Here is a 16,909-nt window from a genome sequence, read left to right as displayed (position 1 = left end):
CATGCCCGCGTCATCGAGCATGAACTAAAGAGAGGAACAGTGCGCCCCCGAGCGTACGCACAGTCTGAACTACAGTTGTCGTCTTGAGCATGTTATGGAAATTAATGAGGCAATGCGATACATTTTTGTCACGGACGACGATAAAAAATCGCGAAAACAAGTTTATTTCTGCACGTGCATTGACGAGATTAACTTTTGGCTGGTTTTGAAGGAAGCGGGTTTACGGGTTCCGGTGACGGACTGCTTTTCACTGTCAGGAAACTCTCTGCGCTAAAGACACATTCTAGCATCTGCTGTTCTTCATCTTCACGATATTCATTTCGCATAACGGTCCATTCCGTCTCGTAATGTCACCCATACAACTTCAGCGGCCTTTGGAAAGCATATTTTCGTACTTTCGCCGAGTTTTAACTTTCATGTCACAGACCTAAACGGAAAGCGGAATTTGTTCTCGAAGTTCAAGTAGCGCTGGCTGTAATGCGCACCATTTCTTTTGTCCACAACATCTGCAGTGGGATTTATTTGTAATTATTTTAATATATATATATTCTTACTTTGCCTCGATAAAGTAGATACACGAAGGCTACACGCGGTCATTCAAAACAATTTGTAGCATAAATATGCGGAGATTTTGCATGCATCGAGCGGAGGGCTTGTATTCTTTTTCATGTGGTTGTACAAACGTATTACCCACATGTGTTGGATTAATACACATGGACGGACAATTGTTGAGCCAATTTTTACTCGGAAAGTGAAAACTACACGGTCATCCAGTGAACTGGCCAGACACACCGACGGAGGAAAAATATGCATACTTAGCAGGAAAAGAAGCCATCAAAATTACGGAAATCGCTTCGTGCTTTTCCTTTCGTCTGCGTTTGCAAATGGATTTCATCAAAGCAATTCGCATACATATGCAATACATACGTGTTGACCTTTTTTGAGTTTTCTACGCATATTTATTTGATTCCTTCTCGTACGATAGTCATGTTGTCTACGCAAATCTATAATGATCGAGCCATGGACGTTTACCCCTTTTGAACTATTAGACAATGTTTTCTTTGTCGCTTCATGACCTACCGCATTATATACTGTTACTTTAACTCTCAGAATATACAGGTGATTTTGTGTTTTAGAGGGACCTTCACTGGTTAAAGGAATAAACCCTCTCTTTATACTCCTCTGGAGAATAAAGTCACGGATGATATGGGAGACCCTGAGGTGTCCGCGCACCTGGAGGCGCTTCTGCGATGACAGCAGCCTGTCAACATCGCCCCGCAGGTGGAAAGACTGGATACCTGTTGATCGTCGCATCGTATTAGCTGTGATTATAACGTTAAAAATAAACGCATCGCATCGAGAGGACACCTCACCTGCGTGGAGGCAGAAGACCTGTCACCTGTACTTCACCCACAGCTCAGGTGAGCATTTTAAGGGGCTAAATGTGTCCTCGCGGTCTTGCAGCTTGCGTCGATGTGTCTCTTTGGCGTGAACATGCAGAAATGTTTCATCCAGGTGATTCACAACTACTGTGAATCTGTTCAGACTAAAACAATAAGCATTATTTGGCACGGACTTTTGTTGGGAGTCGTGTTCTTATTTGCATGGTCTGTGATTTATGCTGTGTTTTATTAAGAAATTCGTTATTTTGCTTGGTTTAAGGTCAATGACTCAGTCCTCCTGTTCAGATTGCTAGTGAATAGAGCTGTTCCTAAACCAATTTTGGCAGGCAATATAAGCAATATAAACATTTAAAGGGATATTATCCCCAAAAAATGAAAATGATGTAATCATTTATTTACCCTCATTCATCCAAAAGCTGTATATGAGGAAACACAAAATACTATATTTTTAGAACACAAGGGCTGTCAAACTATGAATCGTGTTTAACTGCATCCAGAATAAAGGTTTGTGGGTACATGACTGTGGATATTAATTTAATATTTAAAAACCCATACACATGCATGTATACACATCAACAATATGTAGGTGTGTTTATTTATAAATACAGACTATGGGAACTTTTTAGTCAAAGCACTTCAGAGCATCGTGAACCCTAGAAGGGATTTGTGCTGTGAGCCTCTGTGTTGTACCAGAATCCCCGACGTATGCAAAGCCAACACCATAGCTGGGAAAACCAGCCACAGACTAAACAGCTGAAAATCAGATGAGAGTTTGTGGGTGAGAAATGTAAGAGAAATTTGTTGAGGTTCTGGTGAGTGTTGCAAAAGGATACAAGCAAAACAAAGCCAGGGCCCATAGACAGCCTCCTTTTGCCAGATTCCACACATTCTTACCAGAAGGTAATTAAGAACAGCAGAATAGAAACAAATACAGACATGAGGTTGTAGACTGAATGAGCTTGACCTTTGTCACAGAAAATACAGATCTTTCACAGATCTTCACAAGAGTGTATCTGATTTGTTATATTTTGGCCTTGTATATTTAGTTTTCAGTTGAAAAGGTATATTCAATTGGCTTGCAAGATAGCAAAGGATTGCCAGGGAACCTGAAGTCAAGTAGGTAAAAGAATGTGTTTACATGCACATGTTATTCAGGGCATGTTAACATTTCTTCTTCGCCTTGGATTAAAACGTTTGCTTAAATGTAAATGGACTAAAATGTTTTCTTTGAAGAGGTGATGATCATAAAACGTTTAATAAAAACTTGCAGATGGTGAAACCTCCAAAGGTTTGGCATCACCCTGGTTTGATACTTTCTGTGACCTGAACACGTAAACTGCAAAAGTTACACTCCCTAACCAAACCATCTGTGGAGCATTCTGGTAAAGGTTATGTAATGCGAAACGTCATACATGGCCAGCGGCACTCTCAGCAGTCCATAAGGCCACCTGCAAAAGAGTGATGTCTGGCCCCTCTAATTGCTCTCGGTTCAGTGATATTTGCATGACCGCAGGTGTTGAAACAAACGTGCGCAAGGGCGCACGCGCTACTTACCTCATCCCCTCGGTTAATCATTTCAACCTTGCCCAAGAGTGGCGAATGATGAGGCGTTCTCCGCAAACCCCCAGTTTGCGCTTTCTCTATTGGACTGTTGTAATTGGATAAAAAAAGAGTTTTGCAGGTCCGATGAAGCCCAGCAGTGAGACACAGGCAGGTAATGTCATTAGGAATGATGCAGTCCTGTCTCCGAGCTCCGCTTTTAAAGGTCAGAATATGCTGAGGGACGCAATATTGAGAACACTTTTCTGCTTTATTTCAGCATAGCACTCCTGATCGGCTTAAGGGATGTGAAACTGATTTGAAACGTTTAAATAAAAAAATAACAAGCTTTTTATATTTAAAATTAGCACGTATATGCATGGCTATGGCATTTTACGTGGTCAGAGTGTCGGATGTACTGAATTAGGTGTATTGACTGTGAAATAATGCATTTATAGATAATACTGTAATTGGCCTAAACCAGAATATAGGTATATTTAAAAATGCCTTTATTGTGAGACTTCCGGGTACCTGAGTTATGTCCCGGATTCATAGACAAGGCTTAGCTTATGCCTTAGTTAAATTAGGAAAAGTCGCGTTTATTAAAATGCATTAGAAAAAAACATTACTGGTGTGTATCTTGAGACAAAACAATGTTTTAGGATATGTCTAGGCGATATTATTTTCAGACAGCTCAAAATTACATTACGCCTTGTCTGTGAAACAGGCATATATATTTCATACATGACTTCGCTATACTTACTTAGATTAAATCAGATAAATATCTAACATGTGAATCGAAACAATCATTTGAATACCCTTGTGTTGAAGCAGTTTACGTCTTCCAGGAAAAACAGAAACGTAGCTGAAGGACATTAGAAAGTCACTTGGTAGGGTTTGGATTTTGTATCAAATGTTTTGTAAAATGGCACATTCATGCAACAAAAAACATGTCTGCATGACCCTTTATGTAAACAAGATATAGTCTTGAGAAATATTACAAAGATAACATTTATTAAGGTATGGCATTGTTAAAAGGGGATTTTAAGACTGTATCAGGTCTGGAGAGCTAAAATCTGGCACTTTTTAAATGGTAAATATTTCTCTTATTTTTTCACTCGGCTGGAAGTTTTGTGCCAGGTTTCACAGTGTCAGCGGTAACCAGGTTACAGGCTCTCTTCTGTGTCTCGCATTCATGCACAGCAGACCATCTCAGCATCCTGATGCACATGTATTTTAATAGTTCGAAATAGTTTTCTTTCTCCTTGCTTTTGTCATGTAGCAACAGTACATTTTATTGGATCAAAGAAGAGTTGGTAACAAACATGCAATTCAATTCTTCTGTTTTACTGTTGTTGTTACTGATTGCATTTTTTAGACATGATGGCATTGCTGCAACTAATGGTCATAATAATGGATTCACACTTTTATCAGGACGTTCTAAATAACATGAATATTACTGTACTTTAGGCCATTGATGGGTGACACAAAAGGACTGTGTGTGTGAGGACCTCAGGACAAGAGCAGACACATTCACACAGCAAAAATGAGTAAGTCCACATATAAATCGATAATTTGCTAAAAAAGATAAATTCTGCCATTATTACCTGTTCAAGTATGAAGTTGTATAAACGATGAAATGCAAAGGAGAAAGTGTGAGTAAGAAAGTGTTGCCAGGTGAAAAACATGGAGATGGACAGTGATGTTCTCATGTGAACGCACACCTACACACAGACATTCAGAAATGAAAAAGTTGAGTGTAGTGCTTAGGTTGGTCTGTGTCCTGTCCTTCTACGAGTTCCCAGTATTTGTGGGTAGACAGGGCTTCTCAGGTTCTTTCTCTCTTTGGAGGTGTGTGAAGTCCATCCAAACAACACACTGCAAATATTTTCCCTGCATGAGAGAGCTTTGCCAAGACACGGCTCGTTCTTACATCAAACATGAGAACAGGGATCTCAAAAACATGGTTGTCTTCTTCTCCCAGGGTTCACACGTTGCCGCAGATATAGCTGTTTTTGTGTTACAGTATGTTTGTATAGCAGAACTTTTGCACCTTCTGTGTAACTGTATAGCGAGTTTATGCAGAGAATAATCTCTATTTAGTATAAGGTATGGAAATGAGCAGGATCAAATCCTTGGTAAAATCACTTTAGCATAACAGCAAAATTATGATGAAAGACACCAATGTTCGATATACATTTGTTTACGTTGACTAATAATCGCAAACAGTTTTATTGCCAGCTTTTCTGAAATCCCTTTGACCGAGAAAAAAAACTTCTCCAAACCAATGCCAAGATATAACCAGGTAAATGTTGTCTGAAACCCCAAATGTCCTTTCTAGATGAGAGACAGGCTCTCCATTCAATTATGAAGGATCTGGTGGCCCTGCAGATGACCAGGCGCCAGCCTTCGGCGAGCTACGACACTGCAAAACCCAAACTTGTCAGCACTGCCGGCTCTTCCAACCGAATGGTAGCAAACATACACAAATAACATTATGATCTCTTTATAACCCCATGCTAACCTTAGTGCTCTTTTGGTTTCTACAGGATGATGTCAGAATTAAGTTTGAATTCTGTGGTGAAAGAAGGTGATTTGTTTTCTTTGTGAGTGTTTATGCGTGTGTTTGCATGTATGTTTTTTTGTAATTTGTCTCTTAATAACAAGCTTAAACCAAAATGAAACAGGCATTTACAGACAGAAAACCCAACAGAAATCTCTACTACACTTACACTGACACACATGCATCCTCTCTCTCACTGCTCAGACTGCTATCTCAGTAGAAAGGAAAAGACTGTGGTTAGTCTGGGGCTGCCAGGATAGACCACAGCTATGCTAGGTGTGCGTTCAGGAATCTGTGAGCACTGCAGATCCCACTGTGTTTGCTGTGTGTGTGTGACTACTTGGCTTGTCGGCTCAAATAGCACATCTAAAGAAATTTGGGCTTCCTGTTTAATGTCGGTGTGCGTGGCGTGTGTGTGTATTTATTTGTGTTCGTAGGATTCTGATGTTCGGGCGGCCTGTGCAGTTTGAGGAAATCCAGCAGAAAGTCAAAACATTCTTCGGTCAGCCGTTAGACCTGCATTATATGAATAATGAGGTATTGATTTACATTCAGTTACATTTACACTCACTCATGTCTGATTACAGCTATACCTACAAATAATACTTTCCCTGGGCATTTAAATATGCTGTTTTAGTTTCTAATGCTTTGTTATACTTCATAAGATCATTCGAAGAGTCAAAACTCATTACTTCAAAGCACACTTCGGCGACTTAAAGAGTGTATGTTAAGTGCATTTCTGCATGGTTGTTGTCGCACACAGCTGTCGATCCCCCTGCGCAATCAGGATGACTTGGATAAAGCCATTGATCTGTTGGACCGCAGCTCAAACATGAAGAGCATTAAGATCGTGCTGTTTACGCAGGAACAAAGCAATGTGAGGCTCACATACATTGTCATACTGGATTTTATTATGAGTCATGAAACTTGATAACATTTTACATGCAGTATATATTTTTGGACCAATCATACAGGGTTTGAACCTTATTGCCCTTGTGGGGTTGGATGGGGACCCTCCAGCTGCAGAAACACGATGCTGTGGGAACACTGATTTATAGTCATTAATTTTGTACATCTGTGTGTGTTGCGTAGGCCTCTTCTCCATCGCATCACACAGCATGTAAGCAGGTTCGCATTAAAACCTCGCAGTCCACCGGCGATGTCAGTACAGCGTACCAGTCCTCAGAACCCAGATTACGCCACCACTCCACCAGTGAGCGCGCACACACATTTAATCCAAAATCACTCCGACTTGCCTTTCTTATCAATCTTCTTTCCTTGTTCTGTTTCTCTTTCATTCTCTCGCTCTCTCTTGCCTGCTCTCACTCTCTGTTGTTTCTCTGACTTCCTCTGTTAGAAGTGGGTCCTCTTCCTTTTCCTGTCCCCCATCACTGGCTGCTCCACAATGGCTCGCTGGCTCGCAGCCAATCAGATTGCATGACACTATTAGCTTGGTGGGCCAATGGCCTGTTGCAGAGATAGTGTGTGTTTTGGGGGGAGGGGAGGTTGTTACAGCTTGTAAGAGCATTCCTAGAGGCTCTGTGACTGGAGGAAATAGACATTTGTTTATACATGTACATAGTATCATGATTCAGCTGCTTTTAGATTCTGCTTTTGTTACAGCATATTGCAATGCTGAAGCTGTTGGGTAACTCTTTCTTTTCTTATTGCAAGTACAGATTTATTTTTGAGTTCACACATGATATACTGTTCTATTACTGTACATCATGCAGCTTTTATTAGTATACTAGTCTGATGTCCTTTGAATGTGACTAAAAATAAAATGAATAGCTAGATGCTTTATGTGAATGCTATATTGTATTAGTTGTTAATAGTGAAATACTCTGCAATACCGTAACTTCATTTGCAAACATTTTCCCTTTTATCGGTCAAAATATTTCTTCTGCACGACATTTTGCTCTCACGTAGGCTCTCAGAACACTGGCCGAAGTTCTCCGCCCCCTGGATACGTTCCTGAGCGCCAACAGCGAATTGCACGTCAGGGATCATACACCAGTATCAATAGCGAGGGGGAGTTCATACCGGAAACCAGCGAACAGTGTGTGAGTTTAACATAAATATGCAAAGATCACCTTTTTGGTTTGTAAATGTATACTGTGTATAAATATATAGATGCAAAGGATTTAACATTTGCAACAAAAACTTGATACTTGTGCATTCAACTTTAAACAGAAATGAATCAATCATATCCATTTTTGGGAAGATTGGAAGTTTCTGTTTAATTCGCTTGAAGTGTTAAATCTTCAGTATTCTTTGAAAAAAACAGCAGATATGCATGCAGCACAGATTTTAAGTTTAGCGTACATGTCAGCGTTTTCTGAGTACCGTATAGACTTTGCTATATACCAATTCTACAACGTCATACAATTATTGTACTCATCTACCAGAGTCAAATGTACTTGTAATTTATACCGATATTTAAAGGTGCTGGATCCCTGGAGCAGTGCAGAAAACTCTGTGTCTGGCAGCTGTCAATCCCTGGACAGCAACTCGGAAAGGTGAGAACATCCTAACAGGTACAATATAGGCAGTGTTGTAATGTAACGAAGAAAAATTACTTACAGTACTTAAGTATTTTTGCGAAGTATCTGTACTTTAGTCTTTATATTTCTGCAGACTTTTACTTTTACTCCACTATTTTGTAAACAAAATGTATACTTTTACTCTGATACATTTCCCCTAAGTATGTTTGTTACTACAAAATAAAAACATGGAAATTATGTCTAATTAACAAAGTGCTGGAGAAGCCGGAGCACGTAATCAGACTTTGCTGGTTTGCTATCAGCAATCACGAGAGCTATCAGCTCAAGCGAGCCTTCTCATAAATAAGACCGGAATTATTACCTGCGCCATCTCTACAGTTAAATCCAACATCCCTCCACCTCCCCGGCTCCTCTTCCCGGACTCGCTTTATACAACAGGACCCCGGGGGGGTGAGCTCTGGGTTCGGGCCATTTCCGAGCTCAGTGCATTCGCCCTTAACAAGAGAAGAGAAGCTTGGAGCCCGCTCCCTGGACAGCACGCCAAATATGTATATCTTACCAACCCCTGCTATCATGATTACCCCTGCATTCATTATTATTTGCATAAGTGAACTCGTGAAACAGAACTGAAATAGAAGTCAACGATCCGGTCACCATGAAAATGCTGATCCAATCATTGGTGAAAGCTCAATGTGCAAGTTCATAAAGGTGCACTCTGCAGTTAATTTCAACACAAGGTTTTAATGTGCTGCTTCTTTTTTAACAGCACATTTTTCAGATTCAATGAATTATCAAATGACTGGGTTGTTACTGTAAGGGACATGCAAGGAAAGAAAGAAGTAAGGGCCAGACAGATTTGTTCTGATTTTGTTCCAAGTTGTTCTCTTAGAGGGATAGTAGTGGGAGGGAACTCTCTTTTTGTTAAGTTATAAAGTAAAATAGTTTAGCAATTTGGCAACAAGTTGTTCCAGATAAAACTACTGAGCTTGAGACAGAGATTTTTTAAAGTTGTAAATGTCTATGTAAGCAACATTTTTATCTTAATGCTAAATAAATATTTTTACTAAGAATGTTGGCTTCAACTTTACTTTAAATACTTAAGGAGATTTAATATAAAAAAGTACTTTTGATACCTAAGAACAATATTTATCTGTTACTTTAAGACTTTTTTTTAAATTAATTAAGTAATTTTCTGGCAAGATATTTGTACTTTTACTCAAGTATTGCCCTTAGGAACTTTATACTTATACATAGTGTAATGCTACTGCAAAAATCATTGTCATGTTTTTCTAATCATCTGTGTCGTACCTCATAGTCCCTCACTCAGAAAACCTCGTACGCACAGGGTTAAGAGTTACCCTGACAACCGGCAGGACAGTGCAGGTGCGTATCACTGATGATGTCACTGTGATCAACAAAACAGTTGATGAAGTTCTAAACATTTACAGATCCATCTTGATCTGTGGTTGATTCCTCCCTCCATCTTTTTCCTCTTTTAGACCGGGAAAACCATGTTTATGATAAGATTGTGGGGAAGGGAGGGACGTACCCCCGGAGGTATCACGTGTCCCTTCATCATAAAGACCACAGTGAAGGTACCTTCAATAGTCTGTATGCAGTCAAATTTATTGTTACGATTAATGCAGCGATTCTTAACCTTTTTGATCAAATTTTTGATTTTTAAGTATTTTTTAATCTAAAAATGCTTTCTCGTAGCTCAACTGGTACAGCAGGGCACTACACAAAGTCATTGGTTAATTTTCATGTGGTCGCTTTAGAAAAAAACTAAAATATAACATTTACGTTTTGTCGTTTAGCAGACGCTTTTATCCAAAGCGACACACAAAGAGTTCGGGGAGCAATAAGCGATATGTCATAAAAGAGCAATAGTACGATAGGTGCTTATACAAAGTTACTAGTTTCAACAAAAGCTAGACCCCTACCTGTTGAGAGAAAGGAGAGGGTTAGTGTACTTTTATAGAAAAAATTCATATACTGTATGCAAACTGATATTATGTAAATGTATGTTTGATTTGTTTCCTATCATATCATTATTTAAACCACTAATGCTTATTTTCAGGTCGGCGGACGTTTCCTCGGATCCGCCGTCCTCAGGGTAACTTGTTTACGTTGGTGCCGTCAAGGCGATCACTGAACGGCAGTGAGGAGAGTGTGGGAAGCTGGAAGTTGGTTGATGCTCAAGCCAGACTACGCCCACTGGACCGCCCAGTCCCTCATAAGTGTAAGTGTAACTGTACAGATTATTCAAGTGTTATAGATAATTGTATTCATGCATTTTATGTGGTTGAATGTGGAGTCCTGTCTATGACGTGCGTCAATGAATTTATCGATTCTGTGTGTTTGTAGCCCCTACAGCTCCTGTGACGTGGCGCAGAGGGAAACTGCTTGGTCAGGGGGCTTTTGGGAGGGTGTATCTATGCTATGATGTGGACACAGGGAGAGAACTGGCAGCAAAACAGGTTCATTTCGACCCTGCCAGTCCAGAGACAAGCAAGGTACCACACAAACAAAAACGGAGACCGTAGCTATATAAGTATGTCCCACTCTCTCTAAGATACCTTTAAATCTAACGATCACAGAAACCTGTTGACGTTATTAGATTTGACTTTGATTCAAATGTATTTTCTCTAGTAATCTGCAAGCTTGTTTTTTCCTCTCGATTTGTGTTCTATCTTTCTCAAACCTTTCCCCCACTCCTTAAATCTTTTCCTGTCTGCCATTACAAAAACATGCACTGTCACTTCCTGTATCTGTGCGTGATTGTATGTGTCGGACAGGAGGGGGGTTTGTGAGGCAAAGGGAAGTGGGTATCTAACAACACATTTCTCATTGCTCATGCCATAGCTTGACACACACAATCGCTCACACACTCAAAAGCAAACAATCTTAGTCTCCAGGATGTTCATGCTCTCTTAACCCCCTAAAAACACAGACCCAGAGAGCCGCGTGGTTTTGTGTGCTGTGGTCTCATATGTTTGGAGAACAACTTCCACTTATATATGCTCGGTCAGACCCCTGCGGTCAAATTCGCTCGGCTCAGCTGTGGTCTTGTCGTGACTCTTGCCCCTCTTTCTGCAGGAGGTGAGCGCGTTGGAGTGTGAGATACAGCTGTTGAAGAACCTGCACCATGAGCGAATCGTCCAGTACTACGGTTGCCTTAGAGACCACAATGAGAAAACTCTGACTATCTTTATGGAGTATATGCCGGGGGTGAGTGGAGATGAGAATTGGGCCCTCAACAGCATTTGAGGATTAGGCTGTTGGGTAACATCTGATATAGAGGTTGACTTATTTGTGGCATAACTTCTTACTTCTCAGGGCTCAGTCAAAGACCAGCTGAAGGCCTATGGGGCTTTGACAGAAAATGTGACGCGCAAATACACCAGACAGATACTGGAGGGCATGTCCTACCTGCACAGCAACATGATAGTCCACAGGGACATTAAAGGTACAATCTGAAATAAAAGATCCAGTGTGTAATTCTTTTGGAGGATCTATTGACAGAAAGGCAATATAATATACTGTACACAACTATGTTTTCAGAGGTGCAAAAAGACCTTGCATAATGAAGCGTAATGCTATATGGATAAACTGCTTGTAATATTTTGTTTTATAAAGTTTATATCATGCATGAAATAGGTTGTGTAAACAGGTTTCTGATAGCTTGTAAATCTTCCAGAACAAAACCGAAAGCCTGCTAACTGTGGCCCTTCCTGTTTATGATGGTGCATTCAGGTGCCAACATCCTGCGGGATTCAGTGGGCAACGTGAAGCTGGGAGATTTTGGCGCCAGTAAGCGCCTTCAAACCATTTGCATGTCCAGCACTGGGGTCCGTTCTGTTACCGGGACGCCATACTGGATGAGCCCAGAGGTCATTAGTGGAGAGGGGTACGGTCGGAAGGCTGACGTCTGGTGAGAGCAATTTTAGCTGTTTGTGAAGGCAAAATGAAGAAAATACACATTCTAAGGATTGGGACCGAAAGCTTATGATTTACTTCCCATTGAAGAAAATGTGCACGCTTTGAACTGCATGGTTCATCTTCAATCATGAAAAACGTAAAGCTGCTTATCTTCAGAATCTAATTTTACTGGATAGGAGAAAACAGCTGGGGTTTGCAGGAGTGAACATTAGATGGTGTGATGTTTGGCATCGAAAAGTAATGTAAACCATAAGACGTAAGGAATGATAACAACAGATCTGCACTGCTTAGATGCATGAACTCAGGCATCCTAAGGGTCACTTGTAGGGTAAATTGTTTATTAAGCAGATTGGAGAAGTTAAAGGCATAGTTCTTATTTCTTTCCCTCCTTGAATGACTTGTGCTGCATAACACAAAAGAAGACATTTTGAAGATAACATTGAGAATCAAGATATCTTCTTTTGTGTTCCAGAGAAGAGGGGGTTAGTAAATGATGATTTATTTTGTGGTTAACTTAGTAAGAATCTTTGTAAGAATGCTTTGTGATCTATGTGGCAGAGCTCTTTTAACATTGAATAAACTTGATTTCTTTAACTTATTCGGGGCTTATGTTTAGAAAACCAAAGGAAAGACTGCTTTTACTTTTGTAATGTTGAGGAAATATCAGTGGGAGGGGCTTAACGCTGCTCAGGGATTCCCCAGTATAAAATGATTGGACAGACTCCCACCAGGTCAAAGAGCGTTATAATTGGCTGAAATTCACCCCGTAAGAGTGGGATGGAAAATTTGTAGTTCTCTGATTCCACACACACACCAACAGACCTCTCATTGCTTCTGTCAGTATTTAGTGGTAAAGACGACAAAACCACATTTTAATTATGAACAGCAGTAAATGGGAATGTTTCCATCAAAACATTCCTGTAAAGTTTGCCTAGTTGCAGTATATACGCTACACTGATCACACATCAACAACACTTATGTTTCAACAAACAAAAAAGTAACAAACCATGTATATGATGAACATTATTATGTAACCCCATGATGAGATTTTTTTTTAAATAAAGTGTTTCGTGAACAGGAGTCTCGGCTGCACCGTAGTGGAGATGTTGACGGAAAAACCCCCGTGGGCTGAATACGAGGCCATGGCAGCCATATTTAAGATCGCCACTCAGCCCACCAACCCCCAGCTTCCCTCTCACATCTCCGAACACACACGCGACTTCCTCCGCTGCATCTTCGTGGAGGCCAAGTACCGACCAAGCGCAGAAGAGCTGCTCAGACATCCCTTCTCCCAGATTTTGTGTTGAGGAGTACATCAAGCTGCTTCCACGAGTTAAAGACTCTCAGAGGAATGAGGTTCCCTCTTAAGGACTCAAGCCATGATAAGCTGAGTATCAAAGGCAATCTACTTTTCCAAAGCATGTGGCGTGCTTGCACCCAATCAGCTGCTGCCAGGATGAGGTCACAAAAGTTTTTCCTGTTATGATGTCTGCACCGGCAGGGGGCGCTACAGGATGCCTTTGTTTTGCAACATGAATTTATAGGAATAAAAAGATTGATGGTATCACTTAACAGTAGAAGCTAAAAATAAGATACTGTTTGGAAATGGACTTTGGAGCTGCTTTAGACTGCACTCTTTATTGCAATAACTGCCAAATTTGCCTCAATGATCAAGTGTTTAAAGCAGACAGCGTTGGTCCTAGAAAGCCACTCCAGGGGTTAGTTTCTAATAAAACACACCTGCTTGTAATTTTTTGAAGTGATACTGAAGGCCTTGATGGATGAGGTTTGGGATTAAACTCTGCAGGGAGGTGAGTCGAATAGCCCCGTTTGGCACAGTCTGTACCCTTCCTGTCCCCTTCATACAGAAGTTGCAACCATCATCCCTGTGTTCCTGTTGTTAAAGTCTTTATGATTCCAGCCATTAAGTGTTACAGGAAACCTAATAATTGTATCTTGGTTTGTTCCTGCCTCAGATAAGTGAGCATGGAAGGTCATATGCAAGTCAGTGCATCTTTTGTACTGGAATTTATAAATGTTTGATTGCTCAAGGGTAAATTGCTGAATCACAGAAGTGCACTTCTTTGGTTAGTCTTTTAGTCTGTTACAGAATGCAGCTTACTCAACTGTTCACACCTCATGTCAGACGCAGATGTCAGATGTGTTATATTGTTAAAGTGAAGAAGTTTTAAAATTTTGTTGTAATTCAAGGAAGTGTATACCGATAATGTGCCTTGTGTTGCAGTATGGCCTCCTCTCCTGTAGAGGGCAGCAGTAAAGTACTTACAATGCAGCTATTTTCACTAATAATATTATCTTGGAGAGATTCCCATGGGGAAGAAATGTTAAATCGGGAATCTTGTAAGGTATTTTGTAGTTGAACTGATTCTTTTGGGTGTGGTGAGAAGTTGAGAGCAAATTTGGATGTATATTAGTTTTCTCTCCAACCCAGCCAAAGGAAACGTCTATATTAAGTGTTGTGCGTTAAGCATTTTTATGGCCGTATATTAGACTCATTTGGATCAAATGCACTTTTGTTAAATGAATGTTGAATATGCCAAAACTTTTCATTTGTTACACAGAATGTGAAGCTTTTTCACTTATTTATATCCCAATGTTCGGTCATTTTTATATATGAATATATATGTGTATAAATCTATTTTTATATTGTGACTCCTCACCATTTGAAATCGAATTGTGCTTTAGGAACAGAAGATGAGTCACACAGCATTGTTAGAAACAAAAATAATTGTAAAAGCAGCTGGTTTTGCGGAGACTACAACATGATTTTTACATGTGCTTATTTCTGGTTGGAAAAGGAGCTCTGCCGATTTATTTCAGTTCCTCATCTGTGCAAGTCAAGATTCCTGTGTGTGTGTATGCGTGTCTATTTCTGGTTCTGTAAATGCCTTTCATCAAAGAAAATTGCGAAATCGGAAGCAAAGGACTTGATGCAAGTTTTAGTGCATCATTCAGAAATGCATACACACATATATTCACAATGGCTGCCACTTAGGAAAGACTTGCACAGTCTGTTATTCAAAGTTTTAGTATATGAAAGAACTTAAGAAGAGTTGTAAAAGAAAAGGTGTAGAATGAGAATAATGATGGTATTATGCATGTATTTCAGAATTGTCCAGAATGTGGTAGTGTACTTATATGGAATATGTATGAAAGGTATTGTTCAAGTGAAAGGGTGGGTTGATGCCAGCGAGTGAATTCGACGACTTTGTTTAGCTCAGGGTTTTAATGGTGTGCATCGTATGAACACTCCAACATTGACCGCAGGACACATTTTTTGTCTCTGAAACAGGAATGATCAAAACGTTAAATGGCTGCTAGATTTAAGGCAGCTAGAAATCAGTATTGTACCAAACATCCAGTCTCAGAGAAATGTCACAGTCGGTATAGTTCAGAACCCTGGGATAAGCAAAAGAACCAATAGATTAGATATACAGCATATGATTATGGTTATGTATCTTGACGTGAGACTTGCAGTGCAAAGTCTAGTGTATCGATTATTTTCAAATAAAATAATACGCACAATAACCTTAGTCTTTTGTTATTCTTCTTTGCACAGTATCATTTTTAATATCTCTATGTGCCTGCTTGTATTTAAGTGAAGGGGGAAACAAGTGTGTGTGTGTGTGTGTGTGTGTGTGTGTGTGTGTGTGTCTTTATTCATGGTTCTGGCTAATAGTGTCTGTCGCTGTCTATTTGGAGTCAGTCTAAACCAGCCACAATATTAACAGCTTTTCTCTGTGAATAAACACCATTGTGCCATCAAGGAAAAGAGCAAGTGAATTGATGACTTTTCCTCCCCCTGTTCTTGCTCTCTGCAATAAAACAGAGCATAGTGAGACAGAGAAAACCATTATGTGGAGGACGGAATGAGGCCCATATAATGAGGTTTGTGATGTAAACTTTAAAGGGAGTTTAGATTTTTTATTTGTATGTGTATTTGTACTGTGTTTTATTACAAATGTTATTTTAGATATAAAAAAATTCTGCATTTGCGAGTTTCTGTAGGTCACCTAGTACTGATATTGCCAGCTCAGGTTATAGCTTCCATCAAACACATTATGCTAAAAAGAATATACTTGCACTGTAAGTTTTATTTAAAAGCCTAATTCAAAAGTGAAATGGAAATTTGTTTGTCTCGAGTCAATTGAGTTTCACAGAAGGGTGTTTTTCTTGAGGCATGAGCTATAACTTGTTATGTTGTTGGACAAGTTGTGATCAAGTTGGAATGCCATCTTGAATACAACACTTTTTCCTTCAGTACCTCTCTTCACATTAGCATGGTATTTTATTTTGTTCATGGCTTTGACACTCCTGTAACTGCCTTTTTGAGGTAAACACTTAGATTTTATTAGATTAGACTTTTCATTGCATTTACTTAACCGCACAAAATCTCATAACTACATTAGAGCTTGAGCAAAACTTTACAGGACTATATGAAATGTCTCCTTTAAATACCCTAGACCTACAAATCCAAAATGTCACAGAAGATACAATCGCCACAGAATTTACATTTGTATTCCTTACAGCATTCACGATATTGTGTACACACACAAAAAAATCAACAGCATACAAATAGAGTCTGCCAGATGAGAGCAGTTTAAGCGTCAGGTTGTGGCTTTGTCTTGGCGACCGATCAGTCGGTAGAAAGCATTAGAATTCTGCTGTTCTCTCCTGCCTCATTACACTGGAGAAATGATTTGACTCTTTTCAACACGAGAGAGAGAAAGAGAGAGTAATGTAAAGAGAGATTGAGGAACAGTAAAAAGTGCAGTAAGCGAGCAAGGAAGTCATTTCTTTGTAAAAGCTTCTCATACGGGAACTGACGTTTCTCTTAGAACTCTTTGAATGTTTTGTTTAGGATAGACATTCCCTCAGTTACCGTGACTGAGCAACTGCAGTCCCCTCTTCAGATATTTATTGGGAGATTGTAGTGA

At 39.8% G+C, this 16,909-nt stretch overlaps 1 protein-coding gene across 1 annotated transcript; it reads left to right on the top strand.

Annotated features, from left to right (window-relative positions):
• The first annotated feature begins 28 nt into the window (after positions 1–28).
• Positions 29–15,499, top strand: map3k3 (mitogen-activated protein kinase kinase kinase 3). The gene is made up of 17 exons (XM_079456788.1): positions 29–1,421; positions 4,413–4,492; positions 5,284–5,414; positions 5,492–5,532; positions 5,943–6,042; positions 6,269–6,382; positions 6,598–6,718; positions 7,435–7,568; positions 7,951–8,024; positions 9,325–9,392; positions 9,509–9,604; positions 10,090–10,251; positions 10,377–10,525; positions 11,109–11,240; positions 11,349–11,478; positions 11,766–11,943; positions 13,030–15,499. The coding sequence occupies exons 2-17, from the start codon at positions 4,489–4,491 to the stop codon at positions 13,256–13,258; spliced, it is 1,863 nt and encodes a 620-aa protein (XP_079312914.1). The 5' UTR covers positions 29–1,421; positions 4,413–4,488; the 3' UTR covers positions 13,259–15,499.
• The last annotated feature ends 1,410 nt before the right edge of the window (positions 15,500–16,909 follow it).

The sequence above is a fragment of the Barbatula barbatula genome, assembly GCF_947034865.1.
Source record: "Barbatula barbatula genome assembly, chromosome: 5".
NCBI classification, from domain to species: domain Eukaryota; kingdom Metazoa; phylum Chordata; class Actinopteri; order Cypriniformes; family Nemacheilidae; genus Barbatula; species Barbatula barbatula.
The sequence above is the reverse complement of the archived record's forward strand: the minus strand, read 5'-3'. Positions and strand labels throughout refer to the sequence as shown.

What these genes read in the sequence shown, in the direction of transcription:
- map3k3 (XM_079456788.1), top strand. An exon ending in CCGGCTCTTCCAACCGAATG is followed by an intron (nt 5,415 to 5,491) that starts GTAGCAAACATA and finishes TGGTTTCTACAG; the next exon opens with GATGATGTCAGAATTAAGTT. An exon ending in TTATGGAGTATATGCCGGGG is followed by an intron (nt 11,241 to 11,348) that starts GTGAGTGGAGAT and finishes CTTACTTCTCAG; the next exon opens with GGCTCAGTCAAAGACCAGCT.